Source organism: Ictalurus punctatus, chromosome 3, assembly GCF_001660625.3.
Source record: "Ictalurus punctatus breed USDA103 chromosome 3, Coco_2.0, whole genome shotgun sequence".
Classification (NCBI taxonomy): Eukaryota; Metazoa; Chordata; class Actinopteri; order Siluriformes; family Ictaluridae; genus Ictalurus; species Ictalurus punctatus.
The window spans coordinates 20263245-20281362 of NC_030418.2; the positions used below are offsets into that span (position 1 = coordinate 20263245).

The window sequence follows — 18118 nt, forward strand, 5'->3', positions numbered from 1 at the left end:
GTGTGTGTATGTGTGTGTGTGTGTGTGTGTGTGTGTGTGTGTGTGTGTGTGTGTGTGTGTGTGTGTACACATTTCAGCTTATTAATGATGTTTTGTGTTGTAAGTGCACATTTTGATGCCTTGATGACAGGGGTAGGGGCTGGGCCGGATTATCCATTATGGGCATGGGCCCAGGGGTCCATGTGCACTTGGGGCCCAAGCGAGGGGAAGAAAAAAAAATATATATATATGTATATATGTATGTATGTATGTATAAACTCCGTGTGTGGAGTTTGCATGTTCTCCCTGTACTGCGGGGGGTTTCCTCCGGGTACTCCGGTTTCCTCCCCAGTCCAAAGACATGCATGGTAGGCTGATTGGCATGACCAAAGTGTCATGTGATTGTGATTGTGATTGTGATTGTGATTGTGAGTGTGTATGTGATTGTGCCCTGCGATGGACTGGCACTCTGTCCGGGGTGTACCCCGCCTTGTGCCCAATGCTCCCTGGGATAGGCTCCAGGTTCCCCATGACCCTGAAGGAAGGATAAGCGTATAAAAGATGGATGGATGGATGGATGGATTTATGGAAGGAGTCTCGGTTACACTTTCAGAACTATAAACCATTAAATTGTGTGAGGGTTTGTTCATTGATAAATTAAACATTGTTCTGGTTGTCAAATTGCTATGGTATAAGCAGATTATTAGTATTTATTATTATTATTAGACTTTTGTTTGTTGTGTGTTACTGCTTTATAGTAAACTACTTAATCTTTAAAACTTATATAAATAAATACATATTTACATGAATATACCATATTAATTTGACTAACCTACGCATATTATCCATATAAATGTAATTAACATTATTGAATTATTAAATATACATTGTTAATTGTACATTATAAAAAAAAAGACTAATGCTGTAGTCTAGGGGTTAAATACAAATAACAAATAATAATAATAAAAAAACCACTACTGCAAGAGCCAACAGGTGAAATACTAAGCACAAATAAAATAACAATAATGATGATGATGATAATAATAATAATAATAATAATAATATCAACAACAACAACAACAACAATAATAATAATAATAATAAAAGACTAATGCTGGAATCTAGGTGTTAAATACTTACCACTGATACTTACTACACATTTTATGACGAGGTGGTGACTACGAGGTGGGGGTGTGAGGTGGTGAGTGTGAGGTGATGAATCCCAGGTTTTTAAGATTACAGCTCTCTCATGTATAATGCAATTAAACTAGAACAGATTCGGACGGGCCTCCTGATATATTCCTCCTCCTCCTCAGCAGGATTCAAATCCTCTCCATCCCTCCTCCTCCTCTGGACGGGAATCAAAATGTGGCCTACAACATAAGGCCGACCAGAGAGAAAGGCAGTTAAGCTGACATTGACGTGAGGATGGGACACAGGAGTAACAGAAGGGGGTGGGCTTGTCGAATTGGATGGTCTTCTTACAGGAGATAGCCTCCTCACAGCGGTTGGGCTTATAGGAGACTGCCTCCTCACAGGTGTTGTCTTCTAACAGGGGATGTTCTTCTTAAAAAGGATGAGAATCTCAAAGGGGTTTGGCTTCTTGCAGGCGGCTGCCTTAGGAAATCGGGTGTGATTCGAAGAGTAGATGGGCCTGGAGCTCAAAGGCACCCCTAGAAACTCTTCCCTCATATATGTAATTTACTTATTTATTATTATTATTATTTTTTTTACAATACCGGAAGTGCGGTGCAATGTCTGGTTGGAGCACACAAGATTACAAAAGACGAGCTCTACTTAACGCGTACGTCTACTTATGTGCTTGCAGCGGGATCACGTAATTTACCCGGAAACAACCAATTCTAATTTCTGATTGGCTGGTAGGTGACACTTAACTCTGTATAACTCTGTAGAAAAATTCCCTCCGTATTCCTGCGCCTCGTACATTAATTGTATATAGCGGGATATATAGTAAGTTATTCCTTACTTCTCAACGTGAGAAATACAAAGTGTGACGTGTGAGCGTGTGAACTGGTTGAAATGCATGAGACTTGAGAGCCATGATTATCATTATTGTGCTTTTTGTGTCTGTGCATTATTCATTAATTTCCATTTATCCTGATAACTGATCAGCTCCACTACACTTGTACACTTCCCCTACAAGTCTACTAGGTCAGTTGATTAAGGGTCTGGGTTAATGAACAGTAGGTTGTGAGTTCAAATTGAACACTACTGAATCATTGAGCAACTGCACAGCTGTATCCTGTCTGAAATGTGTATTCCCTTGGATAAAGAAGTGTGATCAGAAAGACTGAATGTGAATGAAAAGGGATCACAATAGAGTCACTGCTTTCCAGACATTATTTTATTTTTGGTAATAATGTTATCAGGTACAGCAGCGTTATGAAGGATTTTTACATTTCTCATTGCGGGGCTGTCATCACCCCCCCCCCCCCCCCCCCCCCAAAAAAAAAAAAAAAAAAAGTAGGGTGTACATGAATATCAAGTCAAACCATTTGCAGAGGGATGTCTTGTGCTTAACCAAACAATTGCAGAAATATTTTGCTAAACAAGCGTCACTGACAAATTGGTTTTCCTTTAAATCCCCATCTCTCATTTGAATGGACTGAGGATTGTAGTCCTTTATGCATTGTTAATAATATAAATGTATTAAGTTCAGGAACACAGTGAACACTGACTGAAATCAGTGTGCGAACAAAGAACTTATAACCTCAAGTCCTGCAATACAGTTTAAACTCCTCAACCTTAAAAAAAAAAAAAAAAAGCAAAACAGAGAATCTCCAGGTGGTCCAGATTGGAAAGAGACTGGAAACCCTCACTTGGGTAAATTGGACAAAGTGTCTACTGTTGAAAGATCCAAAACACCCAAGCATCCCAGCTTGCATCCCAAAAATTCTCACATAGAAATGAAACATTGACAGTCAGCAAATAAATACTGAAGTATACGTCATGCAGAATTCTGCCAGATGCCATTTTGTCATGATTGGTTCAATGAACCACACATGAAGCTTGGCATACTGTACAGTATATGTTGAATTTTGGGTAGAATCCTAAAATCAATCAAGGTTTTGGTAGGAATGTGCCATTCAGTTTGAGAAATATATACAGTACAGTTGGATGTTGGTTGAATGCGTACAGATTTGCTGAAGTGTACATTAATAAAGGAAAGCTAATTGACGTTACTCAGAACAGACTGATGAACTGAAAATGTGATAAAATAAAAAAGAACAATCCTTGAACCAAAATGTTTTGCTCGTTTATATATGTATTGTATAGAACAGCTAAAACAGTAATGAACATTAGTGCAATGAAAAGTGCTAAAACGCTAGCAAATTTTTTTTTAAACAATATATATTTAATTCCTCTTGAAGTACAAATATTAAAAATGCTGCGGTGATCATGCTGGTGTATTAAAACCAGGGCACTCAACCCTGACGACTGTTCTTTAGCTGCCCATCAGAAAGGCTTCACAATTTTCATTGAGATGTAGTTCTGGAAGAGAAACAGGTGTAGTTAAGTCATGTACAGTGCAAATAATTAGATTATATTATTTGTGTGCTAGCATTTGTTACAGAGTCCTGAATCATAACTTACAGGCAACGAGTACAGCAGGATTCCTACAAACAGGCCCACTAGTATAAGAATGATGATTAGAATGAAGAGGCATTTAAACCGGCGCCACACAATAAACTTCAGAGATTTGCATGGATTTGTGAACCATAAGAATGATGTATCTGGACGGCTGTTGAACGTATTAATAAACAAAGATTAGTGTCATATAAAGCAATCAAACTTCCTGTAGAATCTCTTACAGTATGATGTGTTTAATAGACTGTTACTTTGGAGGATCCAGTTTGGGGTTCATGTTGGGTTCATCTCTTCCTTTCCCAGCAGGCCTTTCATCTACCTCCTTCTCATCCACAATCTCCAAAGTCATCTCCACTTTGCCCTGACATACAAAACAGTGCCTCACATAGTCACAATTGTACTCTCCATATCCTCTCATTGGGCTTCTGTCAGCTACTCTCTCTGTCAAATTATTGGTCTCTTCGGAAATATTTTCGTCCCTACTAGTTGAGACGGCAGGTCTGATAGGAGTCTGCTACAATACGGTAGTTAGATAACATTATCTATGGACCCGGTATGCTATGGGACAATGGGATGTACACCAACGTCACAACGTGCTTTACTATTTAGTATATATGCTCAATACATATTATTTACTGTTTACTCACAGTCAGAACTTTCTTGCCATCTTCCTCCATGGCACAGGGCCACCAGCCTCTCACACACTTCTGGGCAAACAGTGATTTGGAAGGTATGCTCCTGTTTGTTCCTTGTATCAACATGTCAAGACTGCACTTTTCAGAAGTCTTAGTTGGAGGGATAAGATTATTTAAATCTAACTCCACTGTACCTGTTTGAGAAAGGCAAATGGCACAATTTCACAATTCTAGTTATCCTTTCTGAATAGACTTTTATAAATCCTTGATGTAATGAATAGAGTTGCAAAATACAGTATTCCAATTAACATTGCTTCATAATACGTTTATACTTGAGCATTTCAAGTCTTTTTAGACTGGTATTGCAGTATAAATTGCATCTTGTGCTTTAATGCCCCATTGCATTAGTTCTCAACTGACACTTGCAACAAAACCTATGCTGTCATGACAGTTTTTTTTTTGTACTTCTCTGCAGAATGTAAAATGTGAACTAGTCTGCAATTCTTTACACATGAGAGTAAAAAAAATATCGAAGAGATTCACCTAAGTAGTCATCCAGTGAGAATTTGTCATTGTCCCAGATCTGGATAGTCAGTTTGGGAGGAATCCTGAACTCGGTTTTGTCAAGACTCCAGAAGTGCTCCTGATACCAAAATAGGTTAAAAGAGTTAGAGAATAAACTGCTCATAACAATAGGCCTACTAACATAATCAGCAGTGGAATACAAAGCAATAGGTTGTGAAAATGGTTGTAAGAAGCTGCAGTGACAAATGGGAATAAATGATTTTATAGAGCAGTGGTCCTTAAAGTGGCCATTATTCAGGGTGTCCACAATTTTAGTATTATTGTTTAATAATGTGATGTAATGATGTCACTATCAACTACCACCAACATAGTTAGGGGGAGTGTAACAATTTTTTCTTTTTGTAGCTGTTATTGTTTTTTTTATTTGAACTCTTTTTACCGCCCGTGTTCAGCATTGAAATGTCACACTCCACACTAGTGGTTAACAGCTCATATAAAAGTAGACACTCACGGCTTTAAGAATTTGAAGTTTTTCCATAAGTCTTTCTTTTTTTTTTTTTTAACCTAGCCTACTAGTTTTAAAAATGATAATTTTATTGTGCCAGTTGTATATGGTGTTATAAGGCTGTCTGTTTTATCTCTGTACCAATGTTATTGTGTTATTATGAGGTGTGAATTGTTTGCCCAGCAAGGGGCTCACACCCCTCCTATTTCCCATCGCCCTGCTCAACAGCAGCTAAACACAGAGTCATGATACTCTACAGACAGAAACCCAACACTGTCCTGACAAATTTTTATAACAGACTTGCAATGATGAAATATTTCACTTATTTATACTGATTGAAAATGTTTGATAAATCGATTTCCATTCAGACGAAATGGAATGCCAGTGTACTGCTAGAAAGGATTATGATTAAAATGACAAATGTTTTTCTTATAGAAAGTTACTCATTACCTAATCTAAAAGCTCAATAAAACAGATTCATATGAATCTACATTTTTACACAGTGTAACTATTATGGGTTAGTATTTGAACAGTATAAACTGAATATGTGCTGCAATAATAAGGGGGTCTGTTAATTTTTCTACACTGATGTAGAAAGAGCCCCTGATGGCCACTGCTTAAAACATTTAATTTACTCAAATGTTACATTTAAACAAGTGTACACACTTTTTTTGATACAAGACACAACTGCTCCGCTGGTAGGTAGTCAAAGCCAAAGACAAATCTCCAGTTGAAATTTCCATCTCCATCTAGTGACCTGTAGTGGACATCAGTCTTCTGTTTGTCCTGTTCCATACCTGGCATCCATCTGTAGATTACACATTGTGTCAGATTGGCAACAGTACTGTAGTTCACTATTTCTCTGCTTTATTCCACTTCACATGCACTAAATGTAATGTGTTTTTTTTTTTACCCCTACCCTAGTGTTTTTTTCAATTAGCAGCATGTAAGCCTAATAGATTTATATTTAAAGTTATAATTTACCCCTTCACATAGATATCGCTCATCTTTTCGCCAGTAATGCTGGTTTCATCCAGGATGACATCAGTGGTATTCCAAATGACAGCCCGTAGGTAGTACCTTTAACACAGGAGGAACTTCATCAGCACTAAAGGTCTAAATGCAAGTTAGCAGAACACGAGGACTACTGGTTCTTACTTTTTAGCTTTACGAGGACTGATATCAACTGGGGGTCCAGGACTGCCAAGGCTTTTGGGGAATATGTCCACCCACATCTGAACTTTCCCCTTAAAAAGGACAGACAAAAACAATCACATTGAAAGATAGCTAGATCAGGATAATTCACAGCTTTCTGAACAGGCATAGCATGAGCTTATAGCTTGTAGCTGGAAGCATAAGATGCTGTGTCTTATACAGTTACCTGGGAGAGAGTGGGCTGGAAGGAGCTATATAGTGTCCTGGTTTCTACATGCTCAGGCACAAGGCCCTGTTTGCGCAGTACATGCAGGCAAATACGCTCTTTGGCTGGACCTAGGTGCTGGTGCAGCACTTTACTGGCCTCTAGCAATGCAGTGCCACACAGAAACAGTTACTCTCAATACCACACAAACACCACTTATGAACTATTGATCTTTCAGTAGTACATGAATACTGTATTTATCACACCAGGAATACCTAAGTCCTGAAGGTTGTAGTCACGTCCTTCAAAAGACAGTGAACTTCCATCTTCTGCAATCTGTGGTGGCGGGACTCCTCTCAGTTTGGCGAGGTTGTCCAGGATCTGAGATGGCTTCAGTTGGTCCCTCCACTGGTTCACTCCAGAGCTGAATGCATTTTCATAACCGATTATAAATAACGTGTCTACATACATGCATATGTGACAAATGAAAATGTAGATAGCATTGAGGAAAAAATGACTTACACACAGTATGACTGGGAAAGACCACAGTGTGCACTAAATCGAGAAAGGAGGCGATTTTCAAGGTCAATAACCGTGTCCCCAACCTTTTCGTCACGACTTAACAGATCAAAGTCATAGACACTGATTTTCAGGTCCTTGTCTTGTGGCAGGAAGCAGGACAGCTCAAACACCCTGCAAAAACACAAACGGATTTTACAACCCCAATTCCAAAAAAGGTGGGACGCTGTGTAAAATGTAAATAAAAACAGAATGTAATGATTTGCAGATCTCATAAACACATATGTTATTCACTATAGAACATAGAAAACATATCAAATGTTCAAACTGAGGAAATGTACCATTTTAAGAATAAAGTAAGGTAATTTTGAATTTCATGGATGCAAGACATTTCAGAAAAGTTGGGACGTGGGCAACAAAAGGCTGTGTTAGGGTTAGTGTTACTAAATAGCTGAAGGAACATTTTGCAACTAAATATGTTAACTGGCAACAGGTCAGTAACATTATTGGGTCTAAAGAGTATCTTAGAAAGGCAGAGTCGCTCAGAAGTAAAGATGGGATGTAATCTGGACAGAAGTAAATGTTGCTCTAAAACCTGTATATACCTTTCAGCATTGATGGTGCCTTTCCAGATGTGCAAACTGCCCATTCCATAGGCACTAATGCACTCCCATACCATCAGAGATGCAGGCTTTTGAACTGAGTGCTGATATAAAAGCTGGATGGTCCCTCTCCTCTTTAGTCATCTTTAGTTTAAAGGACGCAACATCCATTGCTTCCAAAAAGAATTTAAAATTTTGGTTCGTCTGACCACAGAACAGTTTCCCACTTTGCCTCAGTCCATTTTAAATGAGCTTTGGTCCAGAGAAGATGGCAGTGTTTCTGGATAATGTTCACATATGGCTTCTTCTTTGTATGATGGCGCTTTAACCAGCATTTGTGGATGGCACGGCGAACTGTGTTCACAGACAATGAGTTCTGGAGGTGTTTCTGAGCCCATGCAGTGATTTCCATTACAGAATCATGCATGTTTTTACTGCAGTGCCGACAGAGGGCCCGAAGATCACCGGCATGCAATACTGATTTTCACCCTTGTCCCTTGCTCACAGAAATTTCTCCAGATTCTCAGAATCTTTTGATGAATTTATGTACTGTAGATGATGAGATATTCATAGTCTTCACAATTTTACATTGAGGAACATTATTCTGAAATTGTTCCACAAATTGTAGACGCAGTTTTTTGCAGATTGATGAACCTCTGCCCATCTTTACTTCTGAAAGCCTCTGCCTCTCTAAGACACTCTTTTTTTATACCCAATCCTGTTACTGACCTGTTGCAAATTAACCTCCAGCTGTTTCTTTTTAGTAACACTTACTTTTCCAGCCTTTTGTTGACCCCATCACAACTTTGTTGTGACCATCAAATTCAAAATTACTTAATTGTTTTCTTAAAATTGTACATTTACTCAGTTTAAACATTTGATATGTTTTCTATGTTCTACTGTGAATAACATATCGGTTTATGAGAATTGCAAATCATTGTATTTTGTTTTATTGATATTTTACACAGTGGTTCAACTTTTTTGGAATTGGGGTTGTAATACAGTATTTTATGACTCAAGTGTTTTGCCCTTTTGTCACATAGCATTCAACAATGTCTGACCTTCCAAACTCAGGGTTTAAGGTGTTTGGTTTGTAGTTATCTCTGTCCTCAATGGTCTTCTTTCCAAGAGTAATCTTCAAATAAGGATCACACTGAAAAAGAACAAGAGTATAAACACAGGAAACCACCTACCAACACTGATTTATATTGTAGAATAAACTCTAATTCATACACAGCTGTGTTCTCTGTATACTCACCAAGCCGTTGTTGTCTTTGGGTTGCAGGTCAATGCAGCGCAACACGTAAATTCTAACCAAGCATTCCTGAGGCCCGCTTTCAGGTAACTCTCGGAATTGCCGAGGAGGAGCTTGGACACCCGGGTCATCTGATAAGGGATATATTCTAAACGAACCCTGTGAATACATTTAGAGGCCTGTATTAAAGCCTAAATGTTGAAATTGGAAATCTAGAACTACTCTGGTTGATGTTTGTTGGATGAAAATATTCAGTGTTACAAGATCCACCACTAGATGGCAGAATATCATTAATTTTCTTTATGTTGGAGTTTGAAAGTTCAATAGCATGTACTGCTAGTGTGTTTAATTAAGTACAGCTGTTCAGTATTTACTGACAAATCCTTCAACTCAGTTTGGAATAAGCAGAAGAGAGCTTTTTATGGGCAAAATACTTGCCTTAAACTCCCCCACTACAGAAGGATCCTCTTCACCATCATCACTCTTTCCTCTGTACAGTTTAAATGTGTTACAGAAGTCTGTCAGGCCATGGAATACGCTCTCAAGTTCAGTCTCATAAACCTGCAATAACAGACATGCTTGTCATATATATTCTGTTTAATCACAGTTTCAAAATGCATTGATTGTAAAGAATGGCCTGTAAACTCACTGTTAGGGTGGAATAACCTTTTTGGAGATACGGGCCATACTTCTCATGTTCTCCAATAGAGGCATAGAATTTACTCCACCAGTCCACAGCTTCATCCACCTAAAATACAGTTTACAATAAAATAAGACACAATTTGATTAAAAAAATGATAACAATTATGTACTTGTACAGGTCCTGACCGCCATTGTAAATTTATCGTTTCTTTATTGTTAATAGAAAACCTCTCTGATGTAAAAACATACCTTTTCAGCTGGCTGTAGAAACAAATCCAATGGAAAAGTATGAGACAGATCAGAAGTAAGACTTTACTCCACATAGCAACAAATGAAAATTCTAACTAAAATATATAATATATTTTTATGCCTATATATAGGCATAAAAATGCCTTGATATATAATAAACTTGTGTTCATGGAAGGAGTATCTGTACCTGACTGTGTACGATTGGTATTTTGTCTTCTATGTTAATGATCACATCTCTAGAGGTTGCTACCATCATGGACACTGAAACATGAAACACCCAGGGAATTCAAATATTTGGGGCAATGTTATTTAGTCGACGATGACAAAACACAAGTTTCACACCGTGTCAGATCTCTTACCTCTTGCAGTCCGAGATACTTCAGAGGTGCCCATGTTGGGATCACACCTATACTCTTCCAGAGAGTCTATAGTGCACTGGCCAACGATAGGTTTCCTGCCGAAGGGCCTGTGGTCTATCACTTTCAGCACTATGGGTGGAGTGTACATCTCTTCTTTGGGAAGAAGCTAAGGAGAGAAATTTTAAATACAAAATTCATCTGCATATATTTATATGCAAAAAAAAAAAACAGTCAAGAGGGTTGGAACATGTGGAGATTTTTTATACGTTTTATTGCAGGTATTGGCAATTAAAAAGTGTTCCATTCAAGGACTTAATTTAAGGAATTAAGGAACATTACCTGCAGCAACAGCATGCTGCCCAGACACAAATTAGCGTTTTATTAAAGCCAAGTGCACATGTTTGGCGAGGTAGTTACTGTAAGCCTAGATTTGTCTTACAATTGATACTAGACAGTCATATACACTGTAAGACAAATATACATGTATAAAATATACATGTTGGGCATGCTACAAGTGCCTAATCAGTGTTATCCAAATACAGTAAGCGTATACTAGTTAGATCTTGATTTTTTGCCAATAAAAAAAGTCACAAACATTTCTCAGTTCACTTGGACCTGTTATGTATTTAGATTGCCTAATTCTAGAGTTTTTAACATTAACCCATTTCTTGAAATTTAACCCAAACGCTAATAGACAGTCATCAAAAACTATTGACTGGTATTGTACACGTGTAGAATGCATGATATTTGTGGTGCAATAAAGCCTATATAAGCCTTAAACCAATTACTCCTTTTGGGCTAAGATGAGTCTATTTATTCTAATAATAAAGTAATAAAAAAAAAAGAAAAGATGCAATATTGAGCCACTAAAGTGCAGCCCAAACTAGAGGTTGGGGAAATTGGTTCAAATGAACAACTTTATCCGTAACTTTTGGTAAGCAAAAGCCAGTCAGTTTTTTTTTGCATGTTAAATGTTAGCACTTCACGTATTATTATTTTTCTCTAAAATTTCCAGCCTATTTTAAATGATCACTGATAAATCTTGCAGTTGTTCCCTGGTGGACTAGTGGCTAATATGTGGCGCTCTCACCACCATGGTTTGATTCCCTGATTCCCCCAGGGAGCCAACCCCAGCCACTTGAGGGATGCACTCTCAGTGTGTCAGGAGCATTTGGTGTGCCAGAATCAAAATATGCGGACAGGTGATCTGCTGTGGCGACTAGAATAGGGGAAATAACTAAACAAAACTGATAAATCTTGCAGTATGAGCATGTATACAGCAAGTAGTAAGAACAGCAATGAGTAATATCCAATTAGAGGAAACTCTGTGCATGGAAAATAGACAGAAGGCTGATAGAGCTTTGGAAAGAGCAAGATTGTGTATTTAACATTAGCCTTCAGATGTCTATGTTTTTGTTCAGGATAATTCAAGGTGATATCATTCAAGGTGATATATGAACTTCAAAAAGACAAATGCAGTCAGCCACAATACGTTTTGACAAATTGTCAAGTAGTGTGATCAGTACACATTTGGAAGTCATACAGTGTTCACTAGGCATATACAATCCTAGTATGTTTAAAAACGATGGACCATACCACTTTGAGGAATAGAACTGATCCAGGGAAGTTTGGGTTTTTCTTGATGTTTTTGATGACAGTCGTCTGTACAATCTGCCCACCACATTCCACAATGAGACTGGGGGAGGAAACAGCGGCAAGCTGATACGCCTTCATGTTACGCAAACCCCAGGCCAAGATCTGTAAAGTGCATGTACGTACATAGACACACACAGGTGAACTGCTGTAAATAATAACTTGTCTCTACCCTGCTTTGTCTGCCCAACACTAAAGGGATAATGTTAATGACATGCTTCAGTGTGTTACCTCAATAGCAGTGAGTTGCACCACTGGCCTGATCCCCTGAGGCACCATGTACAGATTTTCTCCTCTTCTGGGTGGCACAAGTGGCAGTTCAGTCTCAGCTGCCTGGACACAGCAAAGTAGGACAAACAGCTCATTAGAGGTTAACAAATACATCACTAACAACAACATGTACAATTATATAATAACACAGTCATCACAAGAGTGACAACCAATCCTGCAAACACAGTGAGGTACCTGTTCAAACATTGTGATTTAATGATAATAGCATACTCTATCTTTCAGCAAGAGCTCGGCTGCCACTAGCATTTGTCCAGCACTTCGGCCCTTCATGGTGATGGGGAACCAGAGCAGCTTTGGGCTCAGCGGTGTGCTGGGGTTTAGTTTTACTACTGGGGGACATGTGCACCTGCCCATGGCTTCATCCTTCCCCTGCAATACAGAACTACATCAACACAACAGATTTTCATACAATCAAGAAAAACATCATGATTCTGTAGAAACATCAAGGTTTCTAATCTTTCTTGGGAAATTTCCTAGCACATTTTCTTCCTGAAAAAGTAGCTCACATCTGCTGATGTATTTTATACAAATGGACAGTATGATCTGATCACCTCCTTACTGACAGAAAAAAGCCCATATATAATTTTATCACAAGCTTTAATTCACTATTAGAAGCTTAATGGGATGGTTGAGCTTAAATTAGTTCAACTAAGCTTAGCCAGTTACAGCAATGGCACGTCAAATGGGTCCTGTTGGCCCACATTATTTGGAATAAGGGTCAAAAATGTCCCAAATACTGATGTTAGTATTATAAGGTCCTATCTTCTATTCATTCCTAACCTAGATAGAGCCTTATAATACTGAGCTCAAGAAACAAAACCTATGCTTGCACAGCATTTCAACTTTGAGAAGAAATTGGCTGAGCTATAAGCTCTGTTCCATGTCATTGCTGAGATGTGCTCTCATCAAGGCTGAGCTGTCACTGTGTTGTGGCAGCCAGATTCGGATGAGTTCACTGCCATCATTCCACAGCAGTATGTGGGCCAGATGTGGGAAAAAGACAGTCTGTTTTGACTTTGTTAAAAATATACTTAAAATTCCTAAATTACATTACACAAACTCTCTCTCGCTCTCTCTTAATAGTCAGCTCTGTATTTTAATAACTCAACTTTTCCAGGGACTTACATTTTTACTGGACATTGCATCCATTTTTGTCATTTTACAAATGTCTTCCAGGACAAGGAAACTTGTCTATAAATCTCCAGGTTTTACCTAGCAACTAGATTTTTTTGACAATTCATTAACACTCTAAATCAAAGTGAGTGTAAGTGCACTCAGTGTCAGCTCAAGCACTATATTGAAGATTATTATTGTGATTAAGCAGATTATCATAGTGAGTAAGCAGTCATACCACTTGGTCACTATCAAAAAGCTCCAGGACAATGCTGGGTGGATTCTGAGCAACAGTCTGTGGGTCTCCATAGATTTCAATGTCATTAAAGATGAGTGTCTGGTCAAATGTGGGGTTGAGGTTGGCTTTAATGATCTCTGTGGTCTTGCTGACATGGAGAAAGGATACGTGGCAGTAGGGATCTGTAGGAAAACCAAATGCAAAAGACCTGACAACTGCAGTGCTACTGCCACCACATTATTATCAGATGAAAAGCAAGAGGTGACATTTGCAATTCATTTGAAAGTTTTATAGCGACTCACCCGAAAAGCTGTCTTTGTCCATGGGAAGAAGGTTCCGCGCTTGATAAACATACACTCTGAGGTGGTACATGTACGACCCTATCAGGACAAGAGAACAGTTTTAGCACTCGTTTACAGACAACATGAGCTGTCTACAAAATCTGCCATACCTGATATAAGCTGTTATTAATTCTTTGCAGGAACACAACATTAGTGCAGCTGTAGAAATTTCAGTTATGTAATTATGTAATCAATAACTATTGGCATTCCAAAGCCAAATTGTCAGCCCTGAATGTTTTTTAATCGAGCTAGGTACCAGGGGTCCAGATTTCCTCTGAGGAAAGGGAGTGGTGATTGGAAGTATATCAGCAGCAGGGATCTGTTACACAAGGCTTTAATTAGATGGCATGAATCAGGCTACTCACTGCTGAAGTTGCAGGAAACAGTCGGCGTGTTGGCACCGAAAAGCTTGGCTGCCTCTTTTTTGCTATCTTTCTCATCGACTTCCCCCCCCTAGAAACCAAACACAATCAAAAGCCACTCAGTGTAACATTGTTTAGTACAACTATGAAAATCCCCCAAATTTCCTAAGCTCTCTCTTGAAGTAAATCTAAAACTAGACCAAATCTAAACCACAACATGATACCTTTAATCCTGTTTTATGTCAAAGATCCAAAAACAACGGATACATAGTTCTATAATACAAATTTGTAACCGGATGCTCACCATAGCCCCCTCTAGTTGGAATATGGCTGATGCGCCCACTCGGTCAGATGGGGCCATCTTTCTCCTCCAACGTCTGCGCCGAAACGTATCTGATGAACGTTCCTTCCTGTGAAACTTCCAGCCAATCAGAGAGGAATATTCCCAGCCATCACCTGCCTCTTTCTTCTGTAAGGATGTAGAGAAAGCCCCCACAAAAAAAGAAAAGATGGCATTAACTACACCAAACTAGAAACTATTTCTTGAGTCAAGGCATCACAAGTATGAGGTAAAACTGAAGCTGTTTTATCAAACATGTTGCACTCTCAGGCATAACATAACAATGCTTTTCCTTTCTAACAGAAACCTGGCAACCACCCATGCATTTTATCTCACGTTCACCCTGGGGGTATTTTTAATACGCATCTATCTTAGCTCAGGCTGAGCACTGTTTTACAATAATGCCCTTATTATAAATCTATCACCTACCTGAATCAGCTCTCAATTTTTCTAAATGACTCATTTGCTTTATATATGCTCAGGTATAGTTGCACTCAGGTATTTTAAGATCCAAGTCAACACACATAGTTTTCTCTCACTGGAGGTTATCATACCAGTTTAGAGGCAATGAGGCACCTTCTTACCCCTTTCAGATGTTTCAGTTGTTTTTTGATCATGTTTTCACTGCGTAATAAATTCCACAAATTCATCAAGATCTTGACTATTGAGATCTGTCACTTAATTAACACTCTATAGCGAATACATTATAATAACCTGAGAGGCTATGGTAGGCTCTATTGGAGGCAAAAGATTATACCAGCAAAGAAAACTCATTTATATACTAAATTTTACAGTTGTAATACACTAGGAAGCAAAACAAATTATAAGCTTTTCTTTTATTTATTTTATTTTTCAAAATATAGACATATATCTGATAACAGAAAATGGTCAAAGTGGATGTACTTCTCACCTTGGTATCATATATGTAGCACTACATACTGAGTTCTTGCCTGGCGTTGATCATACCTCACTAACAGATATAGATGTTTGGATAGATATTGTCAAACACAAATGAAGGTTATGCAAGATTTTCCTGAGGAATCAGTCCTCATTAGCCAGCCCCTTTCATTATTTACATGCTTGTTGTTGATGAACTCCAGTTTGAATTAAGTTATCTCTTTTTTCTGAATCTTCATGGAGCATTGCATATGAACCATAACTATTAATTATATGGCTTATAACATTATTGCTTTTGAACAACAGCATCATGTCAAGTCCTCACCTCTGAGGCAGGGGCGTTTGCTATCTTCTTTCGGAGTCGGATCAGTCTTTTCCTGCGATGGACATGGTACATTTTTTCTGCTGCTACCCAGGAGCTGGGCTTATCACCTGGAGGAATAGTGATGCCATACTCCCAACCTATTGTTAGAAGCAAAAATATGACTTTCCTTCAAGCCACATTCTTGGTGTCTTGTCCAGCATTCTAAAATTGATAGGTTTTATACAATAGGAGCATGCAGGCACCATGTATAGAAGTATGCAATTTGTCAGACATAATTGGTTCAAATTCGTATGATGAATGATGCTGTGATCTCGAACCTTTCTCATCCACAGCCCTGTTGCTGTCAAAGCTCCAGTCCTGAATCACCTTCCAGCCTGGGGGACATTCAATCTCGCTGGGTTTCTGGGCTTTCTCTCCATTCTGCACAGAACAAACACATCCCTCAGTCCTGAACAAACAGCTGCATTCAGCTTGCTTGATCTAGCTATTGTCTGGGAAACAGGCTTAAATGACAGCACCTGTCTCAGTCAGCGTTGACTTACAAATAGCATAAGCTATGTGTGAGTCAGTGGACTAGGAGAAATGTTGCAGATGCATGAATCAGATTGTCTAAATATAGTTTCCAGTCTTTTTACTGTTTAGAATATCCAAAAAAATAAGAATTCTCAATGAGATCATGACAATAAGTGGTTCACGTATTATAGACCATATACACATTTTATACCACTGCAAAACTAATAAACTGGCACTATCCTATAGATCTTTAAATATTTAAAGATTATTGTGAAGGTTCTTGTAATGAACCACTTGTTCTAATTTACTAAGACTGACCTTAACCAAACATTGCCATAACTTGAATGGCTTCAGAATCATTCATTCATTAATCTACAGAGTGTTCAAAAAGAGAGTTAATCATTAATGGGAATTTACTGGAAAAAAACAAAACCAAAATAAAATCAAGGCCTTTAGTTTATTTTCAGCTGCTGTTTTTTTCCTCTTCAGCTGCTTGAGTGCCAGTCAGCTTTCTCTGCTACACTGTCTGTAGTGCTGATGTCACTTCTACAACAAGTTCACAACCATTTACAAGTCCCAAATGACCAGAATGTGGATAATGAAATGAACCATGGATTTTTCAGTATTACATGGTTTCCAATTGTAATCATGCAACTGCTATTTAATTAATACTACCAGCTGAACAGAAAACACACACACAGACACATGTTCATTAAAAAAAAAAAAAAAAACTTGTTTTTTGGCAGGATGGCACGTGCATGCTAAAGTTTACATTGTGCCAGCCGTTTGTTAATAAGGTGCACGTGTTTATTTGCATGCATATTCTTCACAGACCCCGCCCTCAATGGCTACACCCACAACCATTAAATTGGCAGTCATTAGCACTTCACTTATTAAGAAATTGCCCTATGTTTATCAGCATGAATGTTTTCCAGGAATATCGCTTCCAACGTTAATGAAAGTGTGTGCTGTTAGAGCCTGTTAGAGGTTTTTTTCTTCCTCACCACATCGGTGTAGTTTTCGGTTGCTGGCTTCCACTCGCCACCAGGGTAACGACTCTCATTTTCATATACTTCATCCGTGAACTCTGTGTGCCCTGCATCAGCCTCTGTCAGCAGACTGATCCAAACACACACACACACACACACACACACACACACACACACACACACACAGACACATAACACAACAAATGCAATGAATGAATGAAAAAGATTGTTTTGTTGGTATGCAGTTAAGAGACAGGGTCACTAACAGTACGTTCATGAGCCTTGCTGTCTGTATAAACACTGTAGCTGGAGAGAAAGGCTGGCTCATGGAATGTGTATATATTTCCCAAGCCAAGTGCCAATCTAGGCCAAGAGCCTCCATTTCCTCTGATTGTAAGCTGGATAGTGTGAATAACATCCCAGGAAGCACTACTAAAACCAGCTCATACACATTCTCATTACAGCATGTTTGCAGTTGCCCCTGAGTTATTGCTGAAATGTCAAGAATAGCAAATTCCTGAAGAAAAGCATAAGAACTCATGACATTTTATATATGTTTCACGTGTACCATTAGGCTACTTACCAGTTTTCAGGGTCGACGTACCAGTCACCCTCCCATTCCCAGCCACGTGGAGGCAGGAAATACTCCTGTTTCAGCTTAACCTTCCCTGTCACGTCAGAGAACCTGTGGCGGCCGACCAGGCCTGTAGTTCCCCACTTTCCAAAAACTTGGGCCTGGTTTTCATACTATCACAGAGAAGGCTTGTTTAATAATATATCTACGCAATGCACTGCCTTATTCAGATTAATCACATTC

General features: G+C 38.7%; 1 protein-coding gene across 2 annotated transcripts in view; it reads right to left on the reverse strand.

Moving 5' to 3' along the window:
• Nucleotides 1–2326: 2326 nt before the first annotated feature.
• The window catches only part of myofl (myoferlin like), a 36068-nt gene continuing 20276 nt past the window's right edge, over nucleotides 2327–18118 (reverse strand). Inside the window, exons 26-54 of one of the 2 annotated variants that reach the window (XM_017464448.3) lie at nucleotides 17885–18048; nucleotides 17317–17431; nucleotides 16117–16219; nucleotides 15800–15936; nucleotides 14542–14706; nucleotides 14241–14328; nucleotides 13837–13914; nucleotides 13535–13716; nucleotides 12394–12552; nucleotides 12124–12225; nucleotides 11836–11997; nucleotides 10240–10405; nucleotides 10068–10141; nucleotides 9881–9892; nucleotides 9639–9737; nucleotides 9428–9550; nucleotides 8993–9148; nucleotides 8796–8887; nucleotides 7136–7306; nucleotides 6889–7037; nucleotides 6635–6774; nucleotides 6412–6500; nucleotides 6238–6333; nucleotides 5920–6061; nucleotides 4767–4866; nucleotides 4236–4417; nucleotides 3840–3949; nucleotides 3595–3742; nucleotides 2327–3492 (exon numbers count right to left, since the gene is read on the reverse strand). In XM_017464448.3, coding sequence (XP_017319937.1) covers nucleotides 3457–3492; nucleotides 3595–3742; nucleotides 3840–3949; nucleotides 4236–4417; nucleotides 4767–4866; nucleotides 5920–6061; nucleotides 6238–6333; nucleotides 6412–6500; nucleotides 6635–6774; nucleotides 6889–7037; nucleotides 7136–7306; nucleotides 8796–8887; nucleotides 8993–9148; nucleotides 9428–9550; nucleotides 9639–9737; nucleotides 9881–9892; nucleotides 10068–10141; nucleotides 10240–10405; nucleotides 11836–11997; nucleotides 12124–12225; nucleotides 12394–12552; nucleotides 13535–13716; nucleotides 13837–13914; nucleotides 14241–14328; nucleotides 14542–14706; nucleotides 15800–15936; nucleotides 16117–16219; nucleotides 17317–17431; nucleotides 17885–18048 — 3540 coding nt within the window. In that variant the 3' untranslated portion in view covers nucleotides 2327–3456. The remainder of the gene's footprint in view (nucleotides 3493–3594; nucleotides 3743–3839; nucleotides 3950–4235; nucleotides 4418–4766; nucleotides 4867–5919; nucleotides 6062–6237; nucleotides 6334–6411; nucleotides 6501–6634; nucleotides 6775–6888; nucleotides 7038–7135; nucleotides 7307–8795; nucleotides 8888–8992; nucleotides 9149–9427; nucleotides 9551–9638; nucleotides 9738–9880; nucleotides 9893–10067; nucleotides 10142–10239; nucleotides 10406–11835; nucleotides 11998–12123; nucleotides 12226–12393; nucleotides 12553–13534; nucleotides 13717–13836; nucleotides 13915–14240; nucleotides 14329–14541; nucleotides 14707–15799; nucleotides 15937–16116; nucleotides 16220–17316; nucleotides 17432–17884; nucleotides 18049–18118) is intronic. The other variant, XM_017464451.3, reaches the window with a different exon arrangement.